Source organism: Sarcophilus harrisii, chromosome 4, assembly GCF_902635505.1.
Source record: "Sarcophilus harrisii chromosome 4, mSarHar1.11, whole genome shotgun sequence".
NCBI lineage: Eukaryota > Metazoa > Chordata > Mammalia > Dasyuromorphia > Dasyuridae > Sarcophilus > Sarcophilus harrisii.
The window spans coordinates 29,382,489-29,396,170 of NC_045429.1; the positions used below are offsets into that span (position 1 = coordinate 29,382,489).

At 55.6% G+C, this 13,682-nt stretch overlaps 2 protein-coding genes across 3 annotated transcripts; one reads left to right on the forward strand and one right to left on the reverse strand.

Moving 5' to 3' along the window:
- The first annotated feature begins 522 nt into the window (after positions 1-522).
- PRDX1 (peroxiredoxin 1) lies at positions 523-7,491 on the forward strand. Its single transcript, XM_031969217.1, has 6 exons — positions 523-623; positions 1,854-1,969; positions 3,609-3,762; positions 4,451-4,573; positions 5,384-5,514; positions 7,100-7,491. The coding sequence occupies exons 2-6, from the start codon at positions 1,864-1,866 to the stop codon at positions 7,183-7,185; spliced, it is 600 nt and encodes a 199-aa protein (XP_031825077.1). The 5' UTR covers positions 523-623; positions 1,854-1,863; the 3' UTR covers positions 7,186-7,491.
- Positions 7,492-8,504: 1,013 nt separating this feature from the next.
- On the reverse strand, positions 8,505-12,828 carry MMACHC (metabolism of cobalamin associated C). Of its 2 annotated transcripts, none has more exons than XM_031969216.1 (4): positions 12,495-12,828; positions 10,740-10,934; positions 10,188-10,340; positions 8,505-9,670 (listed from the first exon to the last, which is right to left on the reverse strand). In XM_031969216.1, exons 1-4 carry the CDS (start codon positions 12,573-12,575, stop codon positions 9,275-9,277), a joined length of 825 nt encoding a protein of 274 aa, XP_031825076.1. In that variant the 5' UTR covers positions 12,576-12,828; the 3' UTR covers positions 8,505-9,274. The 2 variants fall into 2 exon arrangements, with proteins under 2 accessions (XP_031825076.1, XP_023357356.1); XM_023501588.2 differs by having other exon boundaries at positions 12,455-12,593.
- Between the last annotated feature and the right edge of the window lie 854 nt (positions 12,829-13,682).

Consider the following 13,682-nt stretch of genomic DNA (forward strand, 5'->3'; position numbering starts at 1 on the left):
CCGCCGTACCGCTGGGGCCTGGCGCGCAGCAGGTGCTTAATAAATGCTTGGGGACCACCGGGGTGGCACTGATGCTTGTGGGTCCCAGCGGGGCGTAATAGCCGCCAGGTAATTATATTTACGTCCTAAGTCATCCAACGAAATGCTGCTGTTACTTATTATTGCTTCTAATTATTCTTTTAGAAAGTCCCAGCGGCCCTGGATTTCACTGGCCCGGGGAGCTCCCAAGCTGCCCTGGCACCGGCTCTGGCACGGGCACGCTTGGGGCAGCAGGAAGGGAGACGCGGGGGGGGGTTCTCTGCCCAGAGAGGCCGCTCTCTACCCTTTCCCACCGTGACCTCAAGGAAACGGGGCTGGGGCAGGGGAGGGGCTCCCGGCACTCTGCCCCCTAACCCCGGGAAAGTGCCGAGTCATGCTGAACGCGGGGATGTGGAGGGAGAGGAGCAGAGGGAAGGGGGCGGGGCTTCCCCAAAAAAGCTTCCCCAAAGCCCCGCCCCCGCCCGCCCTCAGCCTCTCGCGAGACCTTGGGCCTATAAAGGCGGTGCCGGGCGCGCCACCCTCGCGTTCTGCTGCTCCTCCTCGCGCGGTCGTCTGTCTCTGAAGTTGTCTGCCGGGCTCAGCTGGTGAGGCCGGGGAGCTGGTGAAGCCCGCCGTGGAGCTGGGCTTCCCCCTCCATGCGTCCGGGCAGCCGGGGCGGGCGGGGGAGCTCCGAACGTCCTCGAGAAGGCGGGTGTCCCCCTCCTCTCCCACCCGAGGGTGCTAATTGGTGGCTGAGTTCACGTGGTCCACCGGGGGGGGGGCGTGTTCGGGAACCTTTGGGGAGCTATCTTGGGAATGGAAGCCGGGGGCCCGGCATTCGGGGGGAGACAGATGGGGAAACTGAGGCACGAGCTGCCTCGGAGTTACAGTCTGTAGTATGACAGCGAAGGAAACCGAGGCTTGCAGGAAAGTTCTTTCCCTTCCTCGTATCCCGCGTCACTCTCGGGAGCCCCTCCCCTGCCCTCCCAGGCGGGGGGCGGGGAGAGTGGCGGCCGGAGCATTTGGGGTTGGCTGCCTCCGAGAGCTCCCCCCACCCCGACACCCTCTGGCCTCGATGTTCTCTGTAAAAGTGGGCCTCCTGCGAGCAGCCTCTGCCCGTACGTCCCGAGATGAGGCGGGCAGGAAAGGCCGAGGACCCGAGTCGTGTGTGCACCGGGGGAGCCTGGGAAACAGGCCATGATGGGGGGGGAGCGGGGACCCTCGGGGCTTTGATGCAAAGTTCTGATCAGATCCTGTGCTTCCGTCTGCCCGATTTCCTCGGCTGCAAAGTGGGCGTAGGAACCCCGGCGCGGATCTGGAGAGGAGCCCCTAAATGATAGTGGTGCAGCCCCAGGCCAAGGGCCCTGCACCTAGTAGGTGCTTTACAGCACCTGTTCGCTTCCGCCCCCTACTGGTGGATGAGGCGACGAGCCCCGGGATGGGGGGGGGGGGGGCTGTGCAGTGGTCGGGGTCCCAGGCCGGAAATCCCTCCGGCCCCAATCCCCGTCTCTGCTCGGCGGTGACTGGGGCCGGCGTCCCGGGCGTGGCGACCACACTGGCCGTCTCCTCTTGCGGGAACCCGGTGGTTTGGGAGGGGCCGCGGTGCAGCAGCCCCCCCCACAAGGCCGCCCTCCTCCCAGCGCACGGATTGCCCTCTAGCTTTGGGCGGCCGCCAGGGCTTTGCTTTAAGGAAATCGGTCATTCCGAGGGCCTGGCAGCTTGCCGCGTGTGCCCCGGAGGCGGAGGGTATGAGCTGTGCGCTCAGTGCCGCCCGGGAAGTGGGGGGTGGCGGCCCCTCTCCTGGAGCCTCACGCGGCCTCTTTCTCCGTCCCCAGTTCTGTCAACATGTCGGCGGGAAATGCTAAGATTGGGTTCCCAGCCCCCAATTTCAAGGCTACAGCTGTTATGCCCGACCAGCAGTTCAAAGACATCAGCCTTTCTGACTACAAAGGTGAGTGGGATTGCTGAGCCGCATTTACATTTCCTGCTCAACCGAGTCCCGCCGCCAGCCCTGTCTCCCTTCTGGGGGGCTGCATCCCCCCCCCCCCCAGCCTCTTTGGTCTGTGCTCATTTCTTGGGAGAATACTTGGGCCTCCCCCTCTGCCTCCGCTTTTTAAAAGTAAATTTATATTTTTAAAACACGTTGCTTTATAAATCATCTTGAAAGAAAAATCAGAGCAAAAGGGAAGAACGTGGGAGAGAGGGGGGGAAAGATAGAAGGAAGAAGTGAACGTAGCTGTGTTGATTTACATTAAATCTCCTTAGTTCCTTTTTCTGGGGTTGCCTCCGCATGTGATAGGGCGGCCCTTAGATCTCTGGGGAGGCCCAGCCTCACTGCCCTCCCCCGAGGCAGATGTTAGGGGTGCAGTCAGGTCCCTAGTGCCCAGGCATTGGACCGATTCCTGGGGCCCAAGAGAGCCTCGATTCCTTAGCAGCTGCAGTCGCCTTTCTTGTGGGAGCTGATGAGCACGAGGACCCTTGGGGTGGGTTCTGGGGCTTGTAACCAAAGCTGGTTGGCAGAGGAGGGGGCAGCCCTCGGGCCCTTGGCTACATGTGCAAGTGCCTTGCGCTGCCCCCAGAGGACAGCCAGTGAGCGGGCCGGGGCGCCAAGATGCTGCCGGCTGAGGAGGGGGATGGCCCGGGCAGATGTGTGGGCATGAACAATGTTCCTATTGAGGTTGGCTTTCAGAGGGGATGCCAGAGGCATACAGAGCAGCTCGGAGCCTAGGCCCTGCTGGGCCCTCCGAGTGCGGGTTAGAGCGCACCCCTGGTGCGGAGGAGTGTGGGATCCTGTTGTTGGGTTGTCGCCTCCCTGGCTGCCTCACTGACAGTAAAGTTCTTACCCTGGTGTTTCTCCCGGCCTCGGCCATTTAGTTGTTGGTGCCAGGCTGAGGCCTGGCCCAGCCTCCCCTTCCTGACCAGGCTGGCTAAGGATGGCATCTCCATGGCGGTCTCTGACCTAGAATTGGAGTCAAGTCCATTAAACTGGAGGAAGGCCTTGGCAGAGGGCATGGGAAGAAGCGGACTAGGAAAGGACACTGGAGGGCTGGCCCAGGGTCTGCGTTTAGAGTAATCCTGTTTCCCTAGCATCTTGACTGGTCCCTGTTCCTGTTATAAAAGAAGAGCTTGTATCTGCTTAGTTAACAGGGTTAACTTTATTGCCCTGGGGTGACTGCAGCTCTTGAGGCTGGCACGGTGGGTGGAGCACCTGAGGTTTAGGTAGGCCTGCCAGGAAATGAGCCTGTACAGGTATGGGGGGAAAGGGCGGAGGGGAGCGCTTTCCCAAGGCAGCACCCACTGGGGCTGGGATCTGGGACAAATAGTCTCGTGCTCCCTCCTTGGCCTGCTTCTGGCTTGTAACTTGTCTGTGCACAGGCCTGCTGGCATTGCCAAGCATTGCACGGCCCTTCTCCTGGACTCAAGATTGCCTCTGTTTCCTCCCAAGGAGCATTCCTTGGGAGAAGGCACTTGGGTCTGGCCTCTTGGACCCTTATATCTGGCTGGGTATGAGCTAGTGGGATTTCAATTGCAATTGCCAGTTTCATCTCGAATCGGGTGGCCTGAGCTCACCAGTCCCCTTTCCCATCCAGGAAAATATGTTGTGTTGTTCTTCTACCCCTTGGACTTCACCTTTGTGTGCCCCACGGAGATTATTGCGTTCAGTGACCGGGCTGAAGAATTTAAGAAACTCAACTGCCAAGTGATCGGTGCTTCAGTGGACTCTCACTTCTGTCACCTTGCCTGGTAACTACCCCCAGGGTGACCAGCTTGGCTGGTTGGTGCTACTGGGCTTGGAGCAGCACAGGGAGGGCAAGGCTTTTCTGCCCTCATCAAATACACAGATTGAGCAGGAGCTCTTCAGGACCAGTCAGTAAACACTTCACAGGTGCTCCCCTTTTCTTGGAGGTAGAGGGGCCTCAAATCAGTCTGTCATGAGAAAACGTGGGTATCCAGCACCTTCTATGTGAAGGGCAGGCACCATGTCAAGTGCTGAGGATATAAGCAAGAAAAGGCAAAAAGCAAAACATGTTAATGGGAGACAATGCAGAAGTGCAAACAGGTTTTAGGCAGTGAATGAGAAGCAGTTTCATTGGGAGGGGGGAGACTAGAAGTTTCTTGGAGAAGATAAGGTATGAGTTGAAATTGGAAGGGAAGCCTGCAGATGAGGAGGGAGGGAGAACATTGAGGATGGCTGGTGAGAGGAAGGGAACGCCCTGGCCTTGCTGAGGAATCTAGAGGCATAGGGGCTGCTGCTCCGGCAAGCCACAAATGGACTGGTACATGCCTGGAAAGTTAGTTTACACCCCATTGAATTTGTAAGCACCTTGGGGCAGATGGTGGAGTTCTTTTGTCTTCATGAGGTCAAATAGCTGAATAAAAACTTGCCACACTAGTTAAGTTGCTGTTTGTCTTGTTTCTTAATTTTCTCCAGGGTCAACACAGGCAAGAAGGAAGGTGGCTTGGGAGCTGTGAATATCCCCTTGCTGTCCGACCCCAAACGAACCATTGCTCAAGATTATGGGATCTTAAAAGCCGATGAAGGAATTTCATTCAGGTGAGCATTGCCATAGATTGTAAGTGGATGCTTTCTGGTGGGGTTAAGCAACTGTCTAATTCTTTTTCTTTTCCCCCAAGAGTGTTGTATTTTTTTCAATTACATGCAAAGATAGTTTTCAACAAACATTTTTGTAAGATTTTGAATAGCAATTTTTTTCTTCCCTCTCCCCAAGACAGCAAGCAATCTGCTATAGATTATTTTTGTACAATCATTTTAAACATTTTCTTATTACACACATTATGGAAAACCACAGTAAAGAAAAAGCAAACCTAAAAAAAGGTTGAAAATATCATGCTTTGTGAGTCATTTAAGTCTCCACAGTTCCCTCTCTGGATGTAGATATTTCCCATCCCACATCTATTGGAATTGTATTTGCAGTAGATTATTATAATCTAAGATTACACTCTTCATTGACTATTGTCTTTTTTATCTAACCTATTCCGTTGATCCATCACTATTTTTTAGATGGGTAACAAATGGTTTTGATGATTGCTGCTTTGTAACAGAATTTTAGTATTGTCACCTGGATGTTGGATCCTAGAAATTGCCAAAAAATGGTCCTTGGGACATTATTTCTCTTACATTAGGATTGTTTTTGTTTATTTATTTTTCATTTTTTATTTTCTCTAGTTCCATGTAAAAATATCTTTTCTTTTTGGTCACATGTACAATTATTTTTTAAACATTTTCTTATGAATAATGTTGGGAAAGAAAAATAAAAAGTGCTCAAATCCAGAGCTGTTTCAGTTCACAAACCCCAGAGTGAAGGATTTGGTCAAAGCGAGGTACCTTTTCTTCCTTGTTTAGGGGTCTCTTCATCATTGATGATAAGGGCATCCTTCGCCAGATCACCATCAATGACCTTCCTGTGGGCCGCTCTGTAGATGAAACACTGCGGCTTGTCCAAGCCTTCCAGTTCACAGACAAGCACGGGGAAGGTAAGCCTGAGGGAGGGCAAGAGTGGGCAGATGGGAGGAGAGGATGGCCAGGCCTCAGCCTATGGATGGAGGGGCCAGTGGCTGCTGAGCCAGCGGTCCTGGGTCTCATTCCAGAAGGAGGCTTGGGTGTGGGGTTGCTTTGCCAGCTAGCTTACTCAGGTGAATGTGTGTGCCATCGGCCTGACTGTCTCAACCTGACCCAGAGTGAAGGGTGAGGAGTTTGATCCTGAGTTAGGACAGATTGTTCAGCACTTGGCAGCTTCCTAGTTAAGGGCGGGAGCCAGTCACACAAAGAGTTCAGAAGACAATTAGACCCAGGATGTTTGGTCCAGGTGACCAGGATCTGGGAGTTAAACAAGGCAAGAGGCTGGCCTGTGTGGAGGGAGAAACGAGCCTGGGAGTCCTGCTTATCATCTTGGCCCTCTGGGGTGGGTGTTGACAGTGACTTCCACCAAAATGGGTCAAGTTTGAGCAAAACGGGAAGTAATTAAACCCATTCCTGCTCCTGGTCCTTCTCACCCAACTGTCAAAGTGGAGAGAGGAAAGGCTTTCTTTTCCATCCATCTTGAAGTTCTGGAGGTATGGGGAGTCTGAAGGGGAGGGGCAGCCTCAGGGTGGAGGTGACCTTGGCCTGGGAAGAGTGAAGGCCGGTTGGAAAGCAGAGCCAGGAGCTGCTCCTGTCTGGGGTGCCGAGGCACTGACTCCCCCTCTCCCCCTCCCCCCTCCTGTTTCTTTAGTTCACAGACTTCTAATTATCAGGGAGCAGATAATCAGAGAGAAATAAGGATTTTTAAGGGTTCTAGAAACTTGGGAGGCCCAAGGGAAGGGACAGGTGGGAGGGTTCCCAGGTCATATCCGGGTGGATTACAGGAATAAAGGCCCAGCTGGCCCCTATGTCTCAGAGTGGCTCCTTGAGGTTCTGATGCCCCTGGAAGCCTTTGTAGCCACTTGCTGTTGGCTGAGACCTTGGAGCACTTGTCCAGGAGAAGAGGAGAGACAGGGCTTCACAGAGGCAGTCGGAAGGGAAGTGCAGTCACAGTGATCTAGAATGTGGGGTTCCTTGGGCAGTGGGGCTCTCCAGACTTTTGGCCCCCTGCTTTTCCCTAAGATGGTCTTGTTTGGTGACCAAAGATCAGGGCACTTGTGGCCAAGGTTGATAAGCCAGATACCTTCAGGGTAGTTAGATGTGGTGGCTCCCCCCCCCCCCCGAGGGACGGTGTGTGGTGTCATGGGAAGGACCCTGAGGACCATTAATTCCTTTCTGTGGATTTGTAAACCATCTGCTTCAGCGTCTGCCCGGATCCCTGCAGGCAGGCAGGTTAAGGGACTTGGCCAGGGTCAGTTGGTCCCTGAGCTGTCGGCTACTTCGGGATCTGGGCTAGCACAAGAGGCTGAGGCCCCTTTGAACTTCTCCGAGCACCATGAGCAGGGACATGCCCTGGGTCTCCCTCTCTCCCTCCCCGCCAAGCCTGTGTCCTTGTTTGTGGACTGGTGCTGGAGCCTCCGCCCACCTCTCAGGAGTGAGCTTCTGAAGGTGGCAGGAAGGGCTCTGGGTCACTGAGGGGTCCACCCTTTTGTCTTTCAGTGTGCCCTGCTGGCTGGAAACCTGGCAGCGATACCATCAAGCCTGACGTCCGGGGCAGCAAAGAATACTTCTCCAAGCAGCACTGAGCTGCTCTCTGGCCAGGGCTGCCTCCCCAGGGGGCCTGGCCGCAGGCCCAGAACAAACGTGCGGGATCTTCCCCCAGCTTTCACGTGGACGCCCGAAAGGGGGGCCCAAGTGTGGGGTAGCTGGACCAGTGCTTTCTTCGAGACCATTCCTCCCTCCCTCGGGGCAGCTGGCCCAGGCTGCCCACTGCCTGTCTTTCTCACTCTTAATGACCAAGTGCTGTGTTAACGATGTTTGTACCATAGTCGGCCTTCTGGCCTTGAGCCGGGGATGTTTTGTAGCTCTATTAAACTTGTCCTAAGAAACTAGCGCTTGTTGGTACAGGTGCGACCTCGCGTCCTTTGGGTGAGTCTGAAACCTGAGGAATTGGGGGCGATCCGTGGGAGGACCCACCCTCTTTCACCCAGGCTTGGGGAGGGAAGGAGACCAGAACCAGCTTCCAGGTCAGACCGGGTCGGAGGTACTGCTGCTGAGACTAGGAGACATTAAACCAGCCAGACTGGGGAGGGAAGGGGATGGGGAGGAAGTGGGAAATTGGCCCAGCCGAAAACAGCAGCATTGAGCACTGGAAATGGGGAAAGGGCTGCTCTTCAGAAGGTGGAGGTCTGTGTAGTCTGAATGGGAGTTAAGTAATAGACTAAGCTGGGAAGGAGGTTGGGAAAGGGTCCCCCCCAAGGTGGTATTTGGTCGTAGGTCACAAAGGGAGAACTAAAGGGGGAGGGGCAGTGAGCAGGCTTAGGGAGTGGAGGGGTGCAAGGGCATTGTTGTCAGGACTAAAGGCAGAGGCCGCTTGTTAATTGGATGCCAGGAAGTCATTTGATCCCGTTGTGGATGCCCAGCAGGCCGCTAGAGGTCAGCAGAGGTCGGAGCTGCCTAAAGAGGAGAATCCTGATTTGAGCTAATTGACTTTGTGCACTGATGAGCTCCCAGGGGGCTGGGGAGGGATGAGCAGAATTCTGGTTAGCCAGCCACGGTATGGGTCCTCATCACTCCAGGGAGGCTGTAGGACTAGGGCCTCCAGGTCCAAGCGGGCTATGAACAATTCTTCCTGAGGAGTTGAGGGGCTCACCAATGTGAGCACAATTAATAGGAATTGCTGGCAAGATCCAAGGAGGAAAGGCTACTTTGGAAGAATTTGGAGAGGGGACAAACCTGAAGCTTCCTCCCAGAAGCAGGCTCATAGGATCCAATGCCTCAGGTTGGGGGTGGGGGGGTAGGGGCACCCCAACAGCCCTTCTTCCTCACAAAGTTAAATCACTGGTTATTGCTCATTCACTCCCTTACCTCTGCATCTCCCCCCAAATAAGCAACATTGACAAGGTTTCAAAGATTTGCAAATCTTTAATATTACACGTATATTATCTCTAGAACTTCACATTAACCCTGTAAGGAATTATTAGCAGCTTTATTTTACACTCAGGAAACCCCAGTGTACTCCAAGGGAATTAAGTGCAGTTCTTCCTTAGGATGCTGCCTGAAAGGTCAAGGTCACAGCCTCTGTTAGAAGGCCTAGCTAGAGCCTGGCCCTCTCCCAGGCCCCACAGAAGACCACTGCTCTCCAGGCAAGATCCTTGGCCAAGACCAAGTGCAAGGAAACAGGGACTTAGCAGATGCCGCTGGTCGAGGTAAATGGCCTACAGCTTCCCCACAGGTAACAATCATGAATCTACCTTCTGAGAATTAGGCTGCTTGGGGAGAGGGACAGTAGTGAGGGGAGTAGTGAGCGCAGCAATCCCCAGGACCCCCCAGCACCTGAAATAGCTGCTGCAGGAATGCAGGGTTGGGGATGGGGTCTGACAAGTACACCCCCCTCCCCCCCCAGCCCTTTAGCCCCTTCCCAGGGCTCTTCCTCAGTCCCTCTTGGAGGGGAGGTAGGGAAAGGAAGGTCAGGTTCTGTCTACCGTTTTACATGGGAAGAGCAGGACTAGCAGGGAAACGCTTCCTGGCCTGATCCCAACAGGTACCATAAGAATTTTTCTTATCAATTAAAATCAAGTTCTGTCTGTCCCCTCTGGCTCCTGCCCTCCATTCCACAACCAGGCCTTAGTCATAAATAAGTGGATAGCAGCTGGGAATGGAGGCGGAAAGGGTCTAGGTCCCCTGGGGAACAGTAGCAAGGACTCTTCTGGGGGCAGCCAGACCCATTCCCCAACTGAGGCCCACTGTCTCTTTGGGCTGGACTTCCAAGGACATGGGGTCCTCCCTGAGCCCCTTGAGCATCGCTAGGCGCTGAGCAGGGGGCGTTGAGAAGTAGGCCTTTTGCTCTTCGGAGTAGCGCTCCACTGGGGCCACGGCGTCCCTGTAAGTCCAGTCTCTCCAGTGGAAGTTGAAGCTCTCTAGCAGGGCGATGCGGCCTTCTTGGGTGGGCACGCAGTCGAGAGGTGGCAGGTGAGGCAGGTGGGGTACCTCTACCCCTGGAAGCAGCAGCACGCCCCGAATGGCAAACCAGCCCCCGTACAGCGGGTGGATGCACACCCCGGCAATTTTCTGGAGGAGCAGAGTGCAGACTGAGGCCTTCACCCCCGCCCGCACTCCCGGACCCGGCTGCAGCTTTCTTTATTCTGGGAAATGGAGGAGGGGACTGACCTCGGGAACCCTAAATCCCATAAACCCCAGGAACCTTTGGAAAGCATTCCTGACACCCCCTTCCCCACCTCCTCCAGCCCACAACTGTTCCCCTGCCCTCCTCAGCACAGCTGGCCCCTCACCATTGCATCTGGCCCACGCGGCAGCTGAGCTCTGAATCCCGGGTGAGGAGGGCTAACCCTTCCTCATCTTGGCCCTGGGCTGCACTCTGAGGGGCAAAGGGACCCAGAGGGGTGCCATGAGGAGAGCCCAGAGGCAGAGCAGGAGCCAGGATTCCTGCTTCCTCCCCCCATCCCAGCCAGGGCTGGCTGGGGAATTTTGCTGCAGTCATCTTAATTGGGCCTTCCCTTCCACCCTCCCAGCTCCCCTTGAGGGTGCCTCATGGGAGCACCCAGTCCTCGTCCCCCACTTTACCAACCTTGTCTCCCCAGGGGTCAGATTCCACATCTTTCCGCTGGTAGTAGTAGGCTGCCCCTGCCACATGGGCTGCTGTCTGGGCCAGGATTTTGGGGCGTCGGTTGGGGTGCATGTCATAGTCGGTGATGAAGTCTATCTCCTGTTCCGGAAGGCTCTGGGACAGGGACAGAGATGGTCATTTCAGCATAAGGCAACGGTGCCCTCCCTGGCGGCCTGGGAAGAGCCCTCAGTCTGAGGTAAAGGGCTTAGGTGGCAGAGAGCGCTGCTTGAAGTCTTCCTTGTGGTCCTGCAGAGGCTGGCAGTGGGGCAGGGGCCTGGGATAGACTCTGACTCAGGCGAGGAGCCAAAGGCAGAACATGGGGATTTCTAAAAGGTATGGCTGCAGAATGAGAAGTCCCAGACAGGTAGGTATTATGGGTTTGAAGAGGGAGAGGGTGGATATAAGGAGGCTGGGCTGGAGAAGGGGACAGGAGGCACCTGATACAGCTCAGGGTCCAGAGAGGGGAAGCCACTTCCTTGGGGTTCCACAGGAGGAGTGGGGGTTTGGTCTTACCTTCTGAAGATTGGTGAGATGGTAGGCTACACACTGGTCCACAGGGTCCTTCAGAGGCTGCAGGTGGGCACTGTGCAGGAAGGGCTTCAGGGCTCGGTCAAACATAGCAGGGGTGCTGAGGACCACAAAAGCAAGCGTAGGCCCCGGCAGAGGCAGCTGGAAGGTCGGAGGCAGCAGTGCATTGTACCATCCCACCTGGGCGGGCAGACAGACAGGGCGACTCAGAAGAGACTCAGTGCTTCCTCCCTTCTGGGCCCCTGTAGCCCAGCTCCCGAGTCCTGGGCACTGACACAGGCCTTGTGACTTCCAGTCACCTCAGGCTCAAGTGGTGCTCAGGGTGGCCCTGTCTGTGAGGTCGAGCGGCCCTTGGCCAGCTTATTTGGCTGGCCACGTCCCTGAGCCGAGTGACCCTGAGCCAGTCCCTTCCTCTCAGTCTCCCCTCTTGGAGCACTCCCCTTTTGGGCAAGGTTGCAACACACTCAGCTCCCCAAGTCAGCGCTGGCTGCTTGCCCTCAGTGGGGGAGCTGGCAGGAAGCAGTCAGGTCAGATTAAAAATGCAAGGGCTGGTCCTGCCTGGAGGGGAGGGACATTGAGCAAAGTCACAGCAGCCAGCCCTGCATCTAAGGGGATCAACGCCAACTTTAGTCAGTCAACACCAGGCTCAAGGTCAGTACCAGGCCGCACTGCCTGGAAGCTCAGGATTTAGGCCATGATGTTCCTGGGAATTTTCACTGTGGGGTTTTTCAGGCAACCTGTAAATGCTATTTGTATTTTTGCCCTCCCATTCTAAGCAATCTGGCAGTTTTCCTTTATAATTTCTTGTTCAAGTTCTGGTTTTAGTCCTGGCTTTCAGTCTAATTATCTCTTCTTGATCTATTTTAGTATGAAATATGTTTTTCTATTTTTGTCTGTCTCTCTGACTTTAGAAAAAAATATTTCTTACTGAATCATTAAGTCATCTGTTTGGTCCACGTTAAGTTTGAAGCAATCTGTTGCTTGGATAAGATTTTAGATCTCTTGTGCTAAGCAGTTAATTTCAAGTCTTTTCCCATACTTCTAATTTCTTTCCTCTAGTACTCTCTTTTCAACTACAAAATAACTTTTGAAAACAGGGCTTTATTTATTCAGGAATACTAGCTGACTTTATGGCCAAGGCATATCCTTGATGCTTTGCTTGTAGATGTTTGAGAGTCATTTTCTTTTTCTAAGTGTCTTTAGCATTCCTTTCACTCTAATTGCTTTTTACAACGGGAGCCTTTTTGTTGTTGTTGTTGCCGCCTTATTTTTCCTGGCTTATTTCTCTATTGGAGAGTTTTTAGGGCCAGACTCTATGCCCTGCTGGAGGAAACGTTTGGGCCATGTTGAGTCCCTTTTCACTCCTATTTCATATTCTCTTGGGGCCTATACTTGTTTCCTCTGGGCATTCCTTAGCGCTGTCATCAAAGATCTCAGAAGGTCAGGCTGGAAACCTGCAGTATTCTGGTTGGTTTTCTGGAGGTCTCTGGACCAGCCTTGTTTCAGCAGAGTAATCGCCATGACCACAGCCAGAGATAAAGTCCGAAAATATTGTCCCCTGCACAGTCTGTCCCGTCTGTGATATGTCACTAGGGAACCATTGTTTGTTGCAAGATTAAATCAATCACACTGAACCAGAGAACCATCAATCACCACGTTAAAACAGAACCGCCCGTCTCATCAAGTGCGCGAGTTAGCACCTTGTCCCAAGCACGGCGCTCTGGCCCATTACACCCACACCTGGAAGCTCTCAAGCACCCAGAGCTGCTCCAGTCCGGGTGAAATCTGATCCCCGCCCCCTTCGCAAGCTTCCGACCCCATCGTGGGTCTGCGCTTCGGCCCCGTTATTCAGCTGCAACCTGGGCCCTCTCTCTCCTCCCGCCCTCAGCCCCGTCCCGTGGCCGCTGGCGCCCCAGCCCTGTGTCTGTGCCCCCGCTGGGAAGCCCTGGCTGGGGGCCTCGGTGCCAGGCGGTGGCACCGGACTTGGATTTCCTAGGAGAGTCTGCGCGAGGAGCGGGCAGCGCCCCGGGGGACTCGGGCTAATACCAGCGCCCCAGCTGGCCCCGCTCCCTCCCACCCGCCGCCTGGGGCTCTCTGAAAGTCAGAGAGCTTTGGATTCAGACACACCTGAGGCTCTAAGACCCAGGCTCCGGTGCCAGGTGAAATCTGATCCCGCCCCTCCAAGCTTCCCATCGTGGGTCTGCAGCCCCATCGACCTGCCCTCTCTCCTCCGCGCCAAACAGTTTCCCGTCCGCCGCTGCAGACCCTGTGTCTGTGCCGCCGCTTGACCTGCTGGGCACTCGGGAAGGCGGTGGCACTCGGACAGTCCTAGGAGGTCTGCGCAGGCGGAGCGCCGGGACTGCGGGCCTATACAGCGCCCGCCCTCAGTCTCCATCAGGTCCCGCCGCTAGGTTCTTCTGAGTCGAGCTTCTGGACAGGCTCCCAGCAGTTAGACCGGTGCAGGTCGTGACCCTCGGGCGCGCCCAGGCCTACACCTTCGCGCCGCCAAACGTTTCGCCACCACCGTCGACAGGTGCGGGCCGCGCATAGCTGCCTGGAAGGGTGCTCAAGCAGGTTCCAGCGTGGCCCGGATGCGGCCCTTGGCTGACCGCCCTCGTTCATGGGTCGTCTAGGTTCTTCGGCGACTTCAGGGGCAGCTCCCATCGGTTAAGAGGTGCAGTTCGTTGCGCAGGCGCGCCGGGCCAACGGCTTCGCAGCTCGCAGGTTTCGCCACCACCGTCGACGGGTGGGGCGCGCGCTTGCTGGGTCGTAGTTCGGCTGCCGTGTCGGGGCCGTGGACCGCGGCAGCAGGTTCGCGTTCAGGGCGCTCTGAGGCCCGCCTTAAGTCTCACGGTCGCAGCCTCGGAGAGGGAGGTTGGGCCATGGCTCCGGTGTCGGGGGGCCGGGCGCTGGCGGCGGCGCTGGGCC

Coding starts and splice junctions, on each gene's coding strand:
- MMACHC (XM_031969216.1), bottom strand. CDS start 12,575: ATGGGGTCGGAAGCTTGCGAAGGGGGCGGGGATCAGATTTCACCCGGA. Junction 10,341..10,739: donor ATCTCACCAATCTTCAGAAG/GTAAGACCAAAC, acceptor TCCCTGTCCCAG/AGCCTTCCGGAACAGGAGAT. Junction 9,671..10,187: donor CTGACCCCTGGGGAGACAAG/GTTGGTAAAGTG, acceptor CTGCTCCTCCAG/AAAATTGCCGGGGTGTGCAT.
- PRDX1 (XM_031969217.1), top strand. CDS start 1,864: ATGTCGGCGGGAAATGCTAAGATTGGGTTCCCAGCCCCCAATTTCAAG. Junction 1,970..3,608: donor CAGCCTTTCTGACTACAAAG/GTGAGTGGGATT, acceptor TTTCCCATCCAG/GAAAATATGTTGTGTTGTTC. Junction 5,515..7,099: donor CACAGACAAGCACGGGGAAG/GTAAGCCTGAGG, acceptor TTTGTCTTTCAG/TGTGCCCTGCTGGCTGGAAA.